This window comes from Marmota monax, unplaced genomic scaffold (assembly GCF_021218885.2).
Source record: "Marmota monax isolate L192 unplaced genomic scaffold, Marmota_monax_Labrador192_F-V1.1 WCK01_AAM20220418_F8-fsc00001, whole genome shotgun sequence".
Taxonomy (NCBI): Eukaryota; Metazoa; Chordata; class Mammalia; order Rodentia; family Sciuridae; genus Marmota; species Marmota monax.
In genome coordinates, this window is record NW_026693777.1 from 45,409,812 (window position 1) to 45,426,961 (window position 17,150).

General features: G+C 39.0%; 1 protein-coding gene across 2 annotated transcripts in view; it reads left to right on the forward strand.

Moving 5' to 3' along the window:
* Nucleotides 1-17,150, forward strand: part of Tubgcp4 (tubulin gamma complex component 4) — a 43,347-nt gene that overhangs the window by 22,817 nt on the left and 3,380 nt on the right. The window contains exons 10-15 of one of the 2 annotated variants that reach the window (XM_046460689.2): nt 9,043-9,093; nt 9,491-9,596; nt 11,074-11,181; nt 13,459-13,600; nt 15,846-16,023; nt 16,541-16,675. In XM_046460689.2, coding sequence (XP_046316645.1) covers nt 9,043-9,093; nt 9,491-9,596; nt 11,074-11,181; nt 13,459-13,600; nt 15,846-16,023; nt 16,541-16,675 — 720 coding nt within the window. The remainder of the gene's footprint in view (nt 1-9,042; nt 9,094-9,490; nt 9,597-11,073; nt 11,182-13,458; nt 13,601-15,845; nt 16,024-16,540; nt 16,676-17,150) is intronic. The other variant, XM_046460690.2, reaches the window with a different exon arrangement.

Consider the following 17,150-nt stretch of genomic DNA (forward strand, 5'->3'; position numbering starts at 1 on the left):
AAAATTAAAATAAAAAATAAAAAAAGATAGTGTTCTAGTTTCATTCTTCAGCACGTGGATGTCCAGTTTTCCTGGCATCATTTATTAAAAAGGTGTTCCTTTCTCCAGTGCTTGTTCTTATTAGCACCTTTGTCCAAAATCAGCTACTCCAGATGTGTGGGTTTACTTTTAGGATATATTCTGCTCTGTTGATCTGTGTGTTTGTTTTTATGCTAATACCATGCTGTTTTGCAGGGTGGTGGGGCCGGGGGAGACTTGCACCGGGAATTGAACTCAGAGGCACTTGACCACTAAACCACATCCCCAGCCTTTTTTTTTTTTTTGTATTTTATTTAGTGACAGGGTCTCACTGAGTTGCTTAGTGCCTCACTGTTGCTGAGGCTGGCTTTGAACTTGCAATCTTCCTGCCTCAGTCTCCTGAGCCACTGGAATTACAGGTGTGTGCCACCATGCTGGCATGTTGTTTTGATTGCTATAGAGTTGTAACGGGGTGACAGCCAGCATCTCCTTGGGGGGGTGGTTCTTCCTGCCGAGGAGGGTGAAGCTACCTGGAAACTTAGTCTCAAATAACTTAGTGAATAGCAAAACACAAATAAAAATATATTTACAAAAAAGTCAAGCCCCTGATGTATCTAGTCCATATGGGTGCTGGAACCAGAAAAAGGAAATGGCTTCAGTGGTTTATTTAAGGGGGCACATCAAAGGCAGGGGTAAGGTTTCAAGGACGGAGACTTGTTTGGTGATATCTTGCAGTCTGCAGGTTGATTGGCATCTTGGCAGGTCACACGCATCTCAGCTGCTCCATGGGACACGGCAGAGCAGGTTAGAAATTCACATTGTCCCTGGCAGTTGACCAGAGAAAATGTCCACCGGTCATTCCCAAACACCAGATGTTTCTATCCACTAGGTTTTGATATGCGGTGACCCACATGCAACCCATGGACAGCTTGTGACAGCATTGTGTGTTTAAAGTCAAATAGTGTAATGCCTCTTGTTTTGTTTTTTTTTTGCTCAAGATGGCTTTGGCTGTTCAGGGTTTCTGTATGGTTTCATGTAAATGTTAGAATTGTTTTTCCTAGTTCTGTGAAGACTGTCATTGGTATTTTAATAGAGATTGCATTGGATCTTTAGATCACTTTGAGTAGTAAAAACATTTTAACAATATTGATTCTTCTAATCCATGAACATAGGATATCTTATCACTTTTATGTATTCTTTTCAATTTCTTTCACCAGTATTTTATAATTATCATTGTAAATGTCTTTCATCCCTTTGGTAAATTTATTCCTACATATATTACTTTTGAGGGAGCTATTGTAAATGGGGTTGCTTTCCTAATTTCTATTTCAGATAATTCACTATTGGCATAATGCAACACCACTGGCTTTTTTATCCTATAACTTTTCTAACTCATTTAGTCTAAAATTTTTTTGGTGGAATTTTTGGCACTTTCTGCCATAAGATCTCATCATTTACAAACAGTAACAATTTTGACAACTTCTTTTCCAATTGAGATGTGCCTTCTTTCTCTTGCCTGATTACTCTCCCTAGTACTATCAGAACTATGTTGAATAAAAGAGGTGAAAGTGGATATCCTTATCTTTTTTTTATTTATATATGATGGCGGCATGCATTACAATTACATATAGAGCACAATTTTTCATATTTCTGGTTGGATATTCTTATCTTGTTCCAGGTCTTACTAAGAAGGCTTTCAGCTTTTCCCCATTCAATGTGATTTTAACTGTTAGTTTGTTATATATGATCTCTATTATATTGAGGTATGTTCTTTAAAACTGAATTTCTTCAAAGTTTGTTTTTTTCTGCTTTGTTCTTTTGCAGTATTGGGGATTTAACGTAGAGCTTCATGCATGCTAGTCAAGTGCTCTACTATTAAACTATCCTATTGGGAGTTTTTATCTTGAAGGAGTGTTAAACTTTATCAAATGCCCTTTCTGCATCTACTGAAGTGATCATATGGTTTTTGTCCTTTTTGTTGATGCAGCATATCAGATTTATTGATTTGACTGTATTGGACCATCCTTATATCCCGTGGTGAATCTTACTTGTTCATAGTAAATAATTGTTTCATTGTGCTGTTGGATTCCATTTGTTAGTATTTTGTTCAGGATTTTTGCATCTATTTTTGTCAAGGATGTGGACCTATAGTTTTTCATTATTTTTCTGCCTTTATCTGGTTTTGGAATCCAGGTAATGCTAGTCTTGGAGTATGCATGTTTTAGTTGGCTTTTGCATGCTGTGAGCAAAATATCTGATGAGAAAACTTTTGAGGAGGGAACGATTATTTAGGGATGATGGTGTCAGAGGTCTCAGTCTTACTCTGGGCCCTAAGTAAGGTAGTATATCATAGCCAAAGGGCAGGGTGGAGGAAAACAGTTCACCTCATAGTAGCCAGGAAAGAGGAAGGTGTTGGGGAGAACAAACACACATGAGCAAGCGGGCCAGCCCTAGGGAAGATGAGCACTCATTCAGTGATCCATCTCCTTTAGCCATGCCTTCTGCCTAGAGTTACCACCCAGATAGTCCATTCAAATTAAGATGTACTGATTAGGTCACAGTTCTCATAATCCAATCATTTCACTGAAAACAGACCTTCATTTGAAGGGACACCTCATCAAAACCATAACATTCCACCCCTGGCTCTCAAAAGCTCATGTCTGTCTCACAATGCAAAATGCATTTAGTTCATCTCCAAGAGTCACATAGCATTAACACTTGCAGAATTGCCCAAAAGTCCAAGTACAAAGTCTTCTCTGAGACTCAGATCAAACTACTGGCTGTAAGTCCCTATAGAAATCAAAAGCAAATGACATATATCCAATATAGTGGTACAGAATAAACATTCCCATTCCAAAAGGAGAAATAGGAGCATAGAAAGAAGGAATGGAGCCAAAGCAAGACCAAAATCTAGCTGGGCAAACAGGTTTAATAACTCTACCTATAACTCTATATATAGCATGTAGGACACATGATAGTGATATGTTCTTTCCAAAGGGCCTAGGAGTCCCACCCCTTTGGCTTTGCCTGCTGTAGTGCACATGACCTCTTTTTTAGCTTGGCCTTCTCTCTCTAGTCAGCAGACAGTCCATATTACTGGCCACTCTTAATTTCTGAGGTCTTCATTCCAGCTTCGCTTCATACTCCCAGGGCAGCCCGAGTTGGAATATAGTAGGATTCCAACCCTACTATACTTTGCCTAGCCTCCCAGGACTGCCTTTGAAATTTCAGTGTAAGCCTCCATGACCCCCTAACTCCAGCATCCAGTGTCCCTGCAGAACCAGCACCAGATCTGCTGTCAGCTTGTTCAGTAGCTGAGCTCTCTGGGATCATGCCAATGGCCTCTGAGTGCCTGGATGAAATAACTTTCTAGGCACCTCCTATGGAGACAGGGCACCTCCATGATCTCAAAAGAATTTTCACTTCTACCTTCTTGAGCCTACAGTGAATGTGGTTTTATAGATTCCTGAGGTGCACTTAAGGCACCTTTCCTATTGTCTCTGCCTAGTACTTCGCATCTCTTTAGTATCTGTGATCTCTTTAACAATCACATCTTCATTTGCCTCAGCTTTATGAGCATTTTTCTGGCCAAACTGCAAGTTTTTAAAAACTTTTAGTTGTTTTTTCTTCATAATTCTCAGAGTAAACCTGGTTAAAAGCTGCTGGCAGTATCCATAACACTTCCTGAATGTTATGCTGCCTTGAAATTTTCTCTACCAGATTAATTAGCCCATTACTTTTAAATTCAGCCTCATACAAAGTCTCAAAACATGGGTAAAATGTAGACAAGTTCTTTGCCAGAATGTAACACAAGTGGCCTCTTGTAATTCAATTCTCTTTGAAACCTTATGAGCACAGTACATATTACTATTTGCATTCTGGGTGATAACAAAATTTAAGGCTTCTCCAGCCTGTTTTTTCAAACATTTGCAAATTCCTTCTGCAAATCATTTCCAAAGGATTCTGAATCACATGGTTAGGTTAGTCATAGCAATGACCCCACTCCTAGTACTAGTTTCTGTTTTAGTCAGCTTTTGTATTGCTGTGACCAAAATACCTGACAAGAACAACTTAGAGAAGGGAGAGAGACAGACAGATAGTCACAGGCAGCCACAGGGAAGATGAGCCCTTTCCAAGGCATGCACCCAGGTACGCACCTCTTCCTGACATACCCCACCTACCTATAGTTACCACCCAGTTACTTCATTCAAAGTAGATAGACTGAGTAGGTTACAGGTTTTACAGTCCTATCATTTCATCTTTGAACATTCCTGCCTTAAAAGAGGAGTTTTGTGGGGAGTGTATCTCATGTCCGTACCATAATAATGTGTTTCAAAATATTCCTTCTTCTTCTGTTTATTTGGAATGACTTAAGGAAAATTAGTATTAGCTCCTTAAATGTTTGTTAGAATTCAGCAGAGAAACCATCTGCTCTCAGGGAGGCTTTTTATTCATGATTTAATTTTGTAACTTATTATTGATTGGCATGTTCAAGTTTTCTATTCCTTCATGATTTGGTCTTAGTAAGGTATATATGTCCAGGAATTTATCCATTTTTTTCTAAGTTATCAAATTTTTTGACATACAGTTGTTTATAATACTAATGATCTTTTATATTTCTGTGGTGTCAGTTGTAATGCTTTCTTAATTCTTTGAATTTTTCCAAGTTGAAAGCTTGATTCCTTTATTTTTAACCTTTATTTCATAAGAAATACATATAAAACTTTAAATATTTCTCTGAATGTATCCCACAAGTTTTTGGCATGTGGAACTTCCATTATCATTCTGTTCTAAATAATTTTTTTTTTGGTAGTTGTAGATGAACAGTGTGCCTTCCCTTGTTATTTTATTTTTTTAAATGTGGTACTGAGGATCTAATTCAGTGCCTCAAAATGTGCTAGGCAAGTGCTTTGCCACTGAGCTACAGTCCAGTCCCTGTTCTAAATAATTCTTTATTTTCTTTATAATTTTCTTTGTAACCAAGGAATTTATTTCTTCTAAATTCTTGCAGTATAGTGGAGAACATAGTCTACATATTCTTCCTTTGTGCAGTTTCCTTTAGGGACTAATACAGAGATTCTGGCTTTTGTTGTTGCTGTCATTTTGCAGTATTGTGGTGTTCATGTATTCTAGGCAAGCACTCTACCATAGACCTTTTTTTTATATTGAGACAGGGTCTCACTAAGTTGCCCACGTTGGTGTTGAACTTGAAATCCTCCTGCCTCAACCTCCCAAGTAGTTAGGATTATAGGCATGCAAAAACTGGCTTTTTTGTTTTTAATTATTGTGCATGTGTGCCGCAGTCTGGCAGGGCACAAAATAACCGAGCCTCCACGAGGCACTTGTAGGTTCAAACAGGAATTCCTTTATTGCCCGAACTCCCGCGCGAACGCCACCCACGAGGCCCTTCCAGGAACACCACACACCAACCGGAACTCCCTCCACCGGGAACTTCACCAACTAATGCGAACTCTCCAGGAATCCCCTCCAGGAATGCCCGGAAAGCTGAACCGGAACTCACTCCGGGAGAACTCAAAAGTAGTGGCGCTGGAGGCAGCAGGAGCCGCCCTATTGCCAGACAGCAGGGTTCTATATACAACTGAATACACAGCCTGTTTCAATCCAGCATCATCCAGTCACAGCAGTTATACACAGCTTAACTTAATTATCATCATCTTAATGGCTCACTGGCGTCACCTCTCAACCATTCCTTCTGGCAAAATGCCAGGGGCCATTCCAACTGTGGCTCTCAACACATGTGCCCAGAGAATATATAATCTGTGTTTAGAATTCTAAGAATGTTCTAGTTAATAATTTTGAGGTTATATGTTAGTTATGTGCATATATACAATGTATGTATTTTTCCTTTTATCACATGGTGACCTGCCACGACATGCAACTAAATCAGTCAGGGTCACTCCAGGTGAATTGGGTTGGCACTGAATAATCACAGAGACACAGAAAGTACCTTTTTCTTGGTGTCCAGTGATGGCTCCTCGGCCCTAGTTTGCCGCAGTCTGGCTGGGCACAATTCAGGAGCCACTTGTCAAAAGAAACAAACTTTATTTTTAGAACCACACGCCAAACAAAACAGCTCCTCAGGAAAAACCTTCAGAGCCCAACTGCCACCACTGGCTTCCCACAAGCCTCTCCACCTCCCCCACTCCTCCTGCTCTTGAGGCCGATTGGCTGGGTCGCATGGGCGGAGCCAAAAAAAGTCCCCCAATGAGCAGCTCTGTGGTCTGAAAGGGCGGGGAAACAGCCCAATGAGCATCACCGCAGAGGAGCCAATCAGTTGGCAGCTAGAAGTTGCTGGGGCCGCTGTGAGCCAATCATCAGCTGGCAGCTGGAAGTTTGCTGGGGCCCCTTCGGCTGTGGCTCTCAACACTAGTTCCCACAAGAGAAGCAAGAGATGCAGACAAAAGGGAGAGAGAGCACACCTGAGACCATCCTATTTATTTAAGGGGAAGACATTCAACCCAAATAAGGCAAGGGATTGGGTTTCAGGGGGTTGCTTGGTCAACAGATTGACTGACATTGCTCAGATGCTCATGGCTCACACACATAGCCCATGGCTGGCTCATGACAGTGTCACCTGTGATAATATCATTCATATTGTTAAGATCACTCACTGTCCAGCTTTCTTTTGGACTTATTTACATGATAGCTTCTTCCATCCTTTATTTTCAACCTTTGTGTGTACTTATATACTATTCTTCCTATACTTCGGGTCCCCAGTAACTACTCTGTGTTAAGTTAGGTTGCATTTTTTTAAAGTTTATAAAAATGAAATTACACAGTATGCACTCTTTGGAGGAGAAAATAATCTTTTACTAAATATATTATTTTGAGATGAATCCAATTTGCATTTATCAGTAGTTGATTCCTTTTTTCTGCTTAGTAGTTTTCCTTTTTTTCTACCAAAATGTTTACCAGTCTTTGATAGAAATTTGGGTAGTTCCCTCATTGTAATTTGCATTTCCCTAATGACTAATGATGTCAAATATTTTTCATCCACTTTTTGCCCATTTTGTGTTGACTTTTTATTTTCTTACTGTTGAATTTTGAGAGCTTTTTTGTATTCTGAATATAAGTCCTGTGGCAGATATGTGACTTATTTTCTCACTGCCTGTGACTTCTCTTTTCATTCCATTAATGGTCTCCTTCAAAGAGCAGAAATTGTTAATTTTGATGAAGCCCAGCTTATCTTTTTTTTTTAATGGATGTTTTTAGTGTTGTATCTAAGAAATCTTTGCCTAACCAAGGTCACAGATTTTTCCCTCTATTTTCTCTCTTCAATTTTATAGTTTTCAGCTTTATATTTAAGTCTGTGATCATTTTGAGTTAATTTCTCTATATGGTGTGAGGTATGGATCATTTAAAAATTTTTTGCATGTGGCTATATAATTATTTAAACAACTTGGTTCTTTTTGTTTTCTTTTTATATATTTACATTGCCATTGTCCTTATCTCTTTAAGCATGTTTATCATGAGTATTTTAAATTCTTGGCTCAGGTCCCAAGTCAGGTTTCCCAGGAAACAGATTCTAAGATTAGGATTTAGTTGGAATAAGTGAGTGAAGCAGAATTAATCAGAGGGAGAAGATACTTTGTGATGCAGTTCCAATAGGAGCCTTGGGCGATCATATTGCAGAGCTCTGAAACTAGGATGACCTTCAGAAATGTCCAAAGGGCTAAGGGGCTAAGCTACTGTACCCCTGAATCTGCCAGTTTTGGGATGTGGGCTGCCTTTAGCAAGGGAGAAGAGGATCTTTGGGTAAGGAAGCTCCCTTTAGCCAAGTACCATCCCTGAACTGCTGACAAACAGGCAAGACTCCCAGCACCTGTGGGTAACAAGTATCTGAGCATGCAGAGGGGTTCTGGATGGCACCCTGAAACGACCACACAACCTGTTTTAAAACTAATGCTTCACATGGGCAAAGTTGTCTGGACTGTTGTACCTTTTATTCTACCCATGTCTGTCTTGGCCTGTGAGCTTCTATTTGCCTTTGTCTAGTAATATGTACTGGAGAAGGGTCAAAGGCCAATTCCTAATCTTGTCAGTTCCAGTAAGTCAGAGATAGAGGAGGGTGGACCATTATTGGTCCAAGGGTGGTAAATCCCAGCACCCTAAACCACTGTTGGTCACTTCACTGGACAAATCCTATAGTAGTGACTTTACCTTTCATGATGGTTATATACTTCATTTCTGTCTATTATTCATCAACTTTACTGAATTCTCTTACTAATTCTAATGGTCTGTATTATCAGTTCTCTTGTACTTTCTATGCAGATAGTGATAGCATCTGTTAATAGTTACAGTTTGGCTTTTCACACATACACATACATGCACACACACACACCTTTTTCCCCTTACTGCACTGGCAAAGTCTTTAGTACAGTTAAGTGACTTTAAATGAATTTCTTCTAATGCTTCACCATTGAGAAGTAGTTGCTGTGAGTTTTTGATATATACTCTTTATCAGAATAAAGATGTTTCCTTCTCCCTTCCTTTTTTTAAATTATGAACAAATATAAAATTTTATCAAGTGCTTTAGCTGAATCTATTAAGGTAATTGGTGATATGGTTTTTTTCCTTCCTTTAAACCTCAATTTAGTAATGTTCATAGTTTGAAATTTTATTTTTTGTGACAGATTTCACATAATAATATTCAACATTTCAATTCCCCCCAGCCCTTTTTAATTTTTAGCTTGAGACAAATTGCCCAAGCTGTCCTTGAACTCTTGATCATCCTGCCACTGCCTCCCAAATAGCTGGGATTACAAGCACAACATTGTAGCCATTTTTAAGTCAGTGGTTTTTACTATATTCACAAATGTTACATGACTGTTATCAAAAATTTCAGAACATTTCCATCTTCATGGGTTTTTTAAACTGTTAAACTGAATTTGGTTATGTATATATTCTTTTATCAATTCATGGCAGAACTTGTACAAAACCATTTCTTATAGGAATTTTCATTGTAATGAACATTTGTCCCTGTTTTGTTGGTTTTTTTCATAGCATCTCTGGAAGCTGATGGTAGAGGAGTCAGATCTGCTGGGTCAGCTGAAGGTAATAACAGCTATTCTTTTCATTCTCAACATAATGCTGGTGGGCAGTGGCTTACATTCTTTGACCTCTCCTGGGGGCACTGATTGCCTGTACCCAGACTGGCACAGTGGACTCATTTGCTCTTTCTCAAGTGAGCAAAAAGTACCTTGTGTTACAAATCTACTGTAGCACAAAGATTTGGGAGTTTACTTGCTTCTGGTTTTAGTATGTTGCCATTGCATAAACGAAATGAAACATAAGCCATCATCCTACTAGGAGGAACTGCTCTGAATGCTTCTTCAAAATGCCTATGTCTTTCAGACTGATAAGATTGGAAATATATTGTGTAATTTCCTCAGGATAATGAGGCCCTCCTGATCCTGCTTTACTGAATTATAAATTGAAATTCTTTCCTCAGATCATTAAAGACTTTTACCTTCTGGGACGAGGAGAACTCTTTCAGGCCTTCATTGACACAGCTCAACACATGTTAAAAACACCACCCACTGCAGTAACTGAGCATGGTAATTGCCCTGTGACCCTGAGAATACCAGCATACTGAAGTTACAGGGTATTTCTTGGCTGCTACTGATGCTTTTAGGCCTGCTCCATATACAAGCAGTCTGGTGAGTTACCAGAGCAGTGCTTTCAAAAATGGGACTTTCAGGTAGGCTTCACCCTGAGATCATTAGGAACAGCACCTTGCCCCTGTGACCCTACCTGGAGGAGTTGGTACAGGCCTTCAAACCAGGTATTTCATCTCATCAAAAAAAAAAAAAAAAAAAAAAAAAATATATATATATATATATATATATATATATATATATATATATATCATATATGGCATATTGGGACTTATTGCCACTTAGAGTATTACATTAGAACTGTTTTATTTTAACCTGAGCTCACCTAGTTAGAAAAGGGGGATTTATTTGCTATTATATCTAAAACTCTAATGGAACAGTGGTACAACTGGGCCTCACAACATCTGAAATTAGGGACTTGGATACTATCAGAATTCTCTCTCACTGTATTTTGTCTTTGTCTCTTATGTACTCTGACTTTCTAGGGCCATCAAGAACATGCTTCCCAGTGTCCTCTACTGAAGAAACCAAATCTGGTCTCTCAATAACAAGTTAAAGAATTTCAGGGGAAGGGTTTTGCTTGGCTCAACCCAAATCAAATGCCTATTCCTGAATCACTTGAAGAGGTTAGACACTAGTTCAGCAGCATCCACCCCTAGATCAATTAATGACTGTTCCCATTTAGACCACATGAAGAGAGCTAAATAGGAATCAGAGCCCCCCCCAAAAAAAAAAAATAAAAATAAAGGTAGAATAATAATACAGATGATTATTTCAGGATGATTTATTTTTTATGATTATTTTTCTAGTCAGTAAAACAATAGATATCCACTATACTTATATAGTACATTTTTGGTTGCAAATATCAGAAAATCCAATTCAAACTCATGTAAGAAAAAAAGGGAAAAAGAATTATTGATTTTTATAACTGAAAAACTTAGAGGTGTGATGGCTTTAGGCAAAATGCTCCAATGGCTTATGTGATTCCTTTAACTTGGTCTCTTTCCATCTTCACCTCTGCCTTTCTTCTTGGACAGACCTGTTTTGAATGGTAGACTCTAGCCAAGTTTTTACATCCTACTAAGTCTCTGTTATTCTGACCAGAGCTATACTCTTTAAGGGTCTCAGTACAGCCTCTGGATTGGCCTGAATTGAGTCATGTTATACCCCTAAACAAAATGTAGCTGTATAGAGTTTTACATTCCATCTGCTCATGCCTGGCTTGCCTGCCATCCTAGAATCAGGTATTTCCAAGCTCACTGGAACCACAAGAACTATGTTGGGCAGGCATGATACTCTCAGGATGCTGTCACCAACAAGAAGAAAAGGAGAAATGAATGCTGGTCAGGCAAAGGAACACATGTCTGCTGCATCCTGCTGTTAGCTTTCCTGTCAACCCATGTGTTCTTTCTTGCAGATGTGAACGTGGCCTTTCAACAGTCAGCACACAAGGTGTTGTTGGATGATGACAACCTTCTTCCTCTGTTGCACTTGACAATCGAGTATCATGGAAAGGAGCACAAAGGTTTGCCGTTTTTTTCTGCTTCCTTTCTGGTCCTCCTGGTCACCATCCATTTTCCCATCCCTGCTTCTATCTACCTCCACAGAAACATATAATTTTGGACCTTAGAAACCATCTAGTCTCTCTCCCTTTCTCTCCCCCCACTCGTCTCTGTTTAATGTTAATCTTTTCCTCACTATGGAAATGGTAGGAGACCCTCAATGTTACACAAAATTACATATAAGAGGTTGTGAGGGGAAAGGGGGGGGGAACAAGGGAGAGAATTTAACAACAGCAGATGAGGTAGAGAGGGAAGATGGGAGGGGAGGGGAGGGGGGATAGTAGGGGATAGGAAAGGTAGCAGAATACAACAGTCACTAATATGCCATTATGTAAAAATGTGAGTGTGTAACCGATGTGATTCTACAATTTGTATTTGGGGTAAAAATGGGAGTTCATAACCCACTTGAGTCAAATGTATGAAAGATGATATATCATGAGCTTTGTAATGTTTTGAACAACCAATTAAAAAAAAAAAAGAGAGTAGAGACTGAATTAAAGCACGTTATATTTCATGCATTTATAATTATGTCAAAATGAATCATAATGAGAATATGAAAATGGTTAATAACAATTGTATTCACGTATTTTTATGTATGCAAAGTTGTAAGTGGAGGGGAAAATTGCCTTAACTGTTTAAATAGATCTATTTCCCTACATTTATTGTAAAATAATCAAAGTAGGAAAAGAGGATATGTCTGATCTATTACTGTGACAATAGATAGCTCCAAAATTCATGTAAAAATTTAATGAATTCTTTCTAATTTTAAGACATTCTTCTTAATTGCTAGAAATATGGCAGTGCTAGAAAGAGTCCCCAACTCATGGATCCTACATTAGTGTTGGAAAGAAGTGTATTAAACTCTTCATTCTGGCATCTTCAATTTCAGCTGTTAGCTTTTCTTTCTAATGCCCTTTTCCAGTCAAGTTCAAATGGAGGAGCTAAGGCAGCTGGAGTGCATGTGTTCTTTGCAGGTCTACTACAGTTCAGCACAATCCTCTATACCTACTTTTGAGGACAATTTTGAATATTAATAAAACAATGTCTATGGGATGATCTCTATGTAAATGCAATAAATTATAATTTATTGCTTCTCCTATGTTACATGATATAAGATATTCAACTAGATCTGTGCTATTAATAAAAAAGTAAAACATTAAAAAAAAAGAAACCATCTAGTCCAGTACCCCAGTTTTTTTTTTTTTTTCATTTTTTAAAATTTGTTCTAATTAGTTATATACAACAGAATGCATTTTGATTCATTGTAAACAAATGGAACACACATTTTCATTTCTCTGGTTGTACACTAAGTAGAGTTGAACCACATGTGCAGTCACACGTGTACCTAGGGTAATGCCGTTCATCTCATCCCACCATCTTTCCTGTCCCCACGCCCCCTCCCCTTCCCTCTTTCCCCTTTGCCCAAAGTTCATCCATTCTCCCCATGCTCCCTCCCCCCATTAGGGATCAGCATCCACTTATCAGACAGAACATTTGGCCTTTGATATTTTGGGATTGGCTTATTTTGCTTAGCATGATATTCTCCTTCTCTGACTCCATCCATTTACCTGAAAATGTCATAATTTTATTCTCTTTTAATGCTGAGTAATATTCCATTGTGCATATGTACCACAGTTTCTTTATCCATTCATCTATTGAAGGACATCTAGATTGGCTCCACAGTTTAGCTATTGTGAATTGAGATGCCATAAATATTGAGGTGGCTATGTCACTATAGTATGCTGATTTTTAAGTCCTCTGGGTATAGTCTGAGGAGTGGGATGGCTGGGTCAAATGGTGGTTCCATTCCACGTTTTCTAAGGAATACGCATACTGCTTTCCAGAGTGGGTGCACCAATTTGCAGTGCCACCAGCAATATGAATATAGTACCCAAATTTTTTACAGGAGAAAAAAAAAGTCCAGAAGTCTAGTGAGATGCCCAGGATGTATTTTTTGTAGTTTGTTTGTTTTTGGTAATGCTGCTGGAATGGTGTCTATTTATTTACTTCCAGCCTCCAGACTATAACATTGAAAAAAGAATCTAAAAGACCCTTCAAGAGAACCTCACATAGCAATTTCCTTGCCCTCTACCTTTGTGTCCCTTGTGCTGTCACACTGCAGACACCAGTGAATACTCATTCCATGAATGTTATTCACCTTGTTGAATCTGACTCTGGATTAACCAATTTGTCTTTTTTTTTTTTTTTTTCATTTCTTCTCCTGATCATTAATTAATTAGCAGATGCTACTCAGGCAAGAGAAGCGCCTTCTCGGGAAACTTCCCCCCGGGAAGCCCCTGCATCTGGCTGGGCGGCCCTTGGTCTTTCCTACAAAGTACAATGGCCTCTACACATTCTCTTCACCCCAGCTGTCCTGGAAAAGTGAGTATTTTGGAGTTTGTTAGAGGTAAATTTTATCCACCTTGTTTCCTAGGAAAGAAATTAGCATGTATAGAATTGATGGACCAAGACAGCTACTTTTTTGTTTGTTTTGTTTTAACAGTCTACAAATCAGAAATTGCAAACTCATGTCTTCAGAGACAAGACAGTTTCACATTAATAAGTGAGGCTACAGACATGACACAGTAGGGAATGGTGGGAACTGGAATGAATGGGAAGGGGATATATATACTTATAAACATAATTTTTTTAAAAAGCTTGCAAAATAACAAGCAGTTTATAGGCTGCCAGTTGTAACCTCAGGAGAATGAGGTGTGCAGTACCACACTAAGAGCCTGGACCTTAGTGATTCCATCAGACTTGATGAGTTTCCTCCCTAACATTTATAATATTTTTTCGTTGCTATACTTGAGAAAGCCCAAGTGTCTGCTATGGATTTTAGCTTCTAGGGAGATCACTTCCTTTTACATCCAGAGAAAGGCAACAGGGACACCCTTCTGGGGGCGTGAAATAAAGGTGGTATGAGACTTTGTAAGGCCAGCCTTGTCTATATCATGAGAGCCTGCCCAGTGCTGTTGCAGGACCTCATATCCTCAAACCGGAGGAACCAGAGCTGTAGGGAAAGGGAGGAAATTGTCATGCTCATGAGGCTAGAGGAATAGAGAAAAGGAAAAATAATAAGCAAATGGGGCCATCTCTTCTTTAAACCCCTTTTTTTCCATCCTCCCAGTTCTGTACAGCCTCTGTTTACTTGTTTTAGAGTAGGCATCACTTATGCAATGACAGCCTTGATGTAAGCTAGACAAGTTCCAGGGAGAAGATTCTACAGCAGGTTCAGAGCCCAGCAAGCTGCAGGGACCTTGTCCAGAGAGCCTCCAAAGCTCCATAGCCCGCAGCATCCCACAGGCCCGTAGTCCACTTCCTCCTCAATTGATATGTTATTAACTCTTGAGGAAATCTAGTTTGGAAGTTTTGTTTTTGAACTTTTTATTATGAAAATTTCTAACTATCAACAAAAGTATAGACTATAACACATGTCTTCATCCTCATTATCCAGTTTCAGTAACCACCAGCATTAAGATGCTTCCTTCAGCTTTCCCTCCCCTGTGTTGTGCTACACCCTTTAGAGCAAATCCCAGATATGCTATTTCGCTTGGCTCCTGTGCAGTTCAAAAAGGGATGTTTTCAACAGACCTACAGTGCCAGTATCACACTCAAGAAAACTAACAATAATCTCTATAACCTAATCCAGTCTGTAATGCAATTTACTTTTATCTAAAAAGTGTCTATATTGTTAGATGTGTTCAAATCATGTCCAGAGATGGTCTACTATTTCAGTACGTCTCTTCCATTTGAAGTATATCAAAAAATTTTTAAACTTAGTGGAATTAGACTGTCTTCTGCAAACCTGCCTGTGAACAAGTAAATCTCTAACTCTACCAAAAACTAGCTGTTCTTCTCTTGGGTTTTCTCAGTACAGGGTCTCAGCAGTAAGCATTTAGCCCCTCAGCTTGTTGGAGGCAGGGGTCTGCTAACAAATTCTTTTTGGTACATGCAAGACCCTCCTACCTGCCTGCCTTCCCACACACATCATCATCACATCACTTCCTAGCATAAAAACTAGAACATTGATGATTATTGTTCATCTACTTACATGGTCCTTCCCAGTCCTGTCAAGGTGACTATTATTAATATAAACCCCGATGTACAGTTTTGTAATATCAAACTATATTCCCTCATATTTTTTTTGCTTTCATTTTTTTTAAGAGAGAGTGAGAGAAGGGAGAGAGAGAGAATTTTAATATTTATTTCTTAGTTATTGGCAGACACATCTTTGTTTTGTATGTGGTGCTGAGGATCGAACCCGGGCCACACGCATGCCAGGCGAGCGCGCTACCGCTTAAGCCACATCCCCACCCCCTGCTTTCATTTGTTTTAAGAATTACTTAAAAGGTCATATGTGATCTTTTGCAGTTTACCTATTTCATTCAGAATCATATTGCTAAGAGTCATTTTGTTGTGTTATACAGCTATACAGTTCATATTCATTCATTTTGACTGCTGTGTAAGATTTCATTGTATAAAGAAGCCACAGTGTCTTTGTTCACATCTCTAGCCATTCTTTCCTACCTGCCTTTTGGGGGAGAGGTGGATAGCAGAGTCTGTGTCTGTCCCGTAGACGGGCATGGGGGTTTGTTTCTTGAATAGCCTGATATTTCTGTCCTAGGTACAATGTTGTTTTTAAGTATTTACTGAGTGTGCGCCGGGTCCAAGCTGAACTGCAGCACTGCTGGGCCCTACAAATGCAGCGTAAACACCTCAAGTCCAACCAGACTGATGCAGTCAAGTGGCGCCTAAGAAATCACATGGCCTTCTTGGTAGATAATCTTCAATACTATCTCCAGGTGTGTTCTGGGGATTAGTAGAAGGAAGGGGTGTGAAACGAAATCTAGAAGGTTGGCAGGAGACAGAGGAATTCTGTTTGGCAAAGTGCTTAGAGTTGGAAAAAGATCAGGGGTTTTATCACTAGGCACGAGTCTTGAGGGCATTTTAGAGAAAATTGGAAATACACAGATAAAGGGGAATAAGGAATTAGGATCTTTATCAGCAAGCATTAATTGTTTACTTGTCCTAGTGTTTGCTAGAACTTCTGGAATTCTCCAGAATTAAGTCAGTCAGTGGAGGGGATGTGTTGGGGCAGTGGAGAGTGGTCTAAGACATTGAGAGTGGTTAAGAATTACACAGATAACTTCCTACAAGGCTGGGCAGTATCAGGGTGTCTTTGGTTAGCCTGAACATGGCTTTGTTAGAGGAAAGATGAGTGGGGACAATGAATTTGTTTCTTCCTGTCAAGCATAGGACAGAATGAGATAAGGTGCTTAGAATGTGCAAGGTGCTAAAAATTGTGTAACTGTCTATCAGGTAGATGTGCTGGAGTCTCAGTTCTCACAGCTGCTTCATCAAATCAATTCTACTCGAGACTTTGAAAGCATCCGATTGGCTCACGACCACTTCCTAAGCAATTTGCTGGCTCAGTCCTTTATCTTATTGAAACCTGTAAGTAAGGCTGGTTGGTTTTCTTAGACTGCACTGACTGTTCTTTTAGATACTCTGCATTGACAGGATATAAAATTATCATTAAATACTTGTTCAATTCCATTTAAAAACTTATAAAGCAAAACCAAAAGAGAATGTTAACAGGGAATTTAAATGTGTTTGAATTTCTGAAATGTGTATCATAGGATATGGTGAACAGCTATAGATAAAAGAATTATATATTTAACCCTTAGAAGGAGTTAAAGGAACTAAAAAATCCTTCTGACACTATAGAAAAACCAACAAAAAGAGATCATTTTCTTAGAAATCTGTTGGACCAGGATCAACCAGTTGTTTTAAAGTTGTATATATCTGTAAGTACACATATATGTCTCCTTTGTGACATTTTTTTTCATCTTGGCTGTACATTTAATCATCTGGGACCTTTTAAAAAATCTAGGATCTAGAGCACTTTAATTAGAGTTCCTAGAGAGGG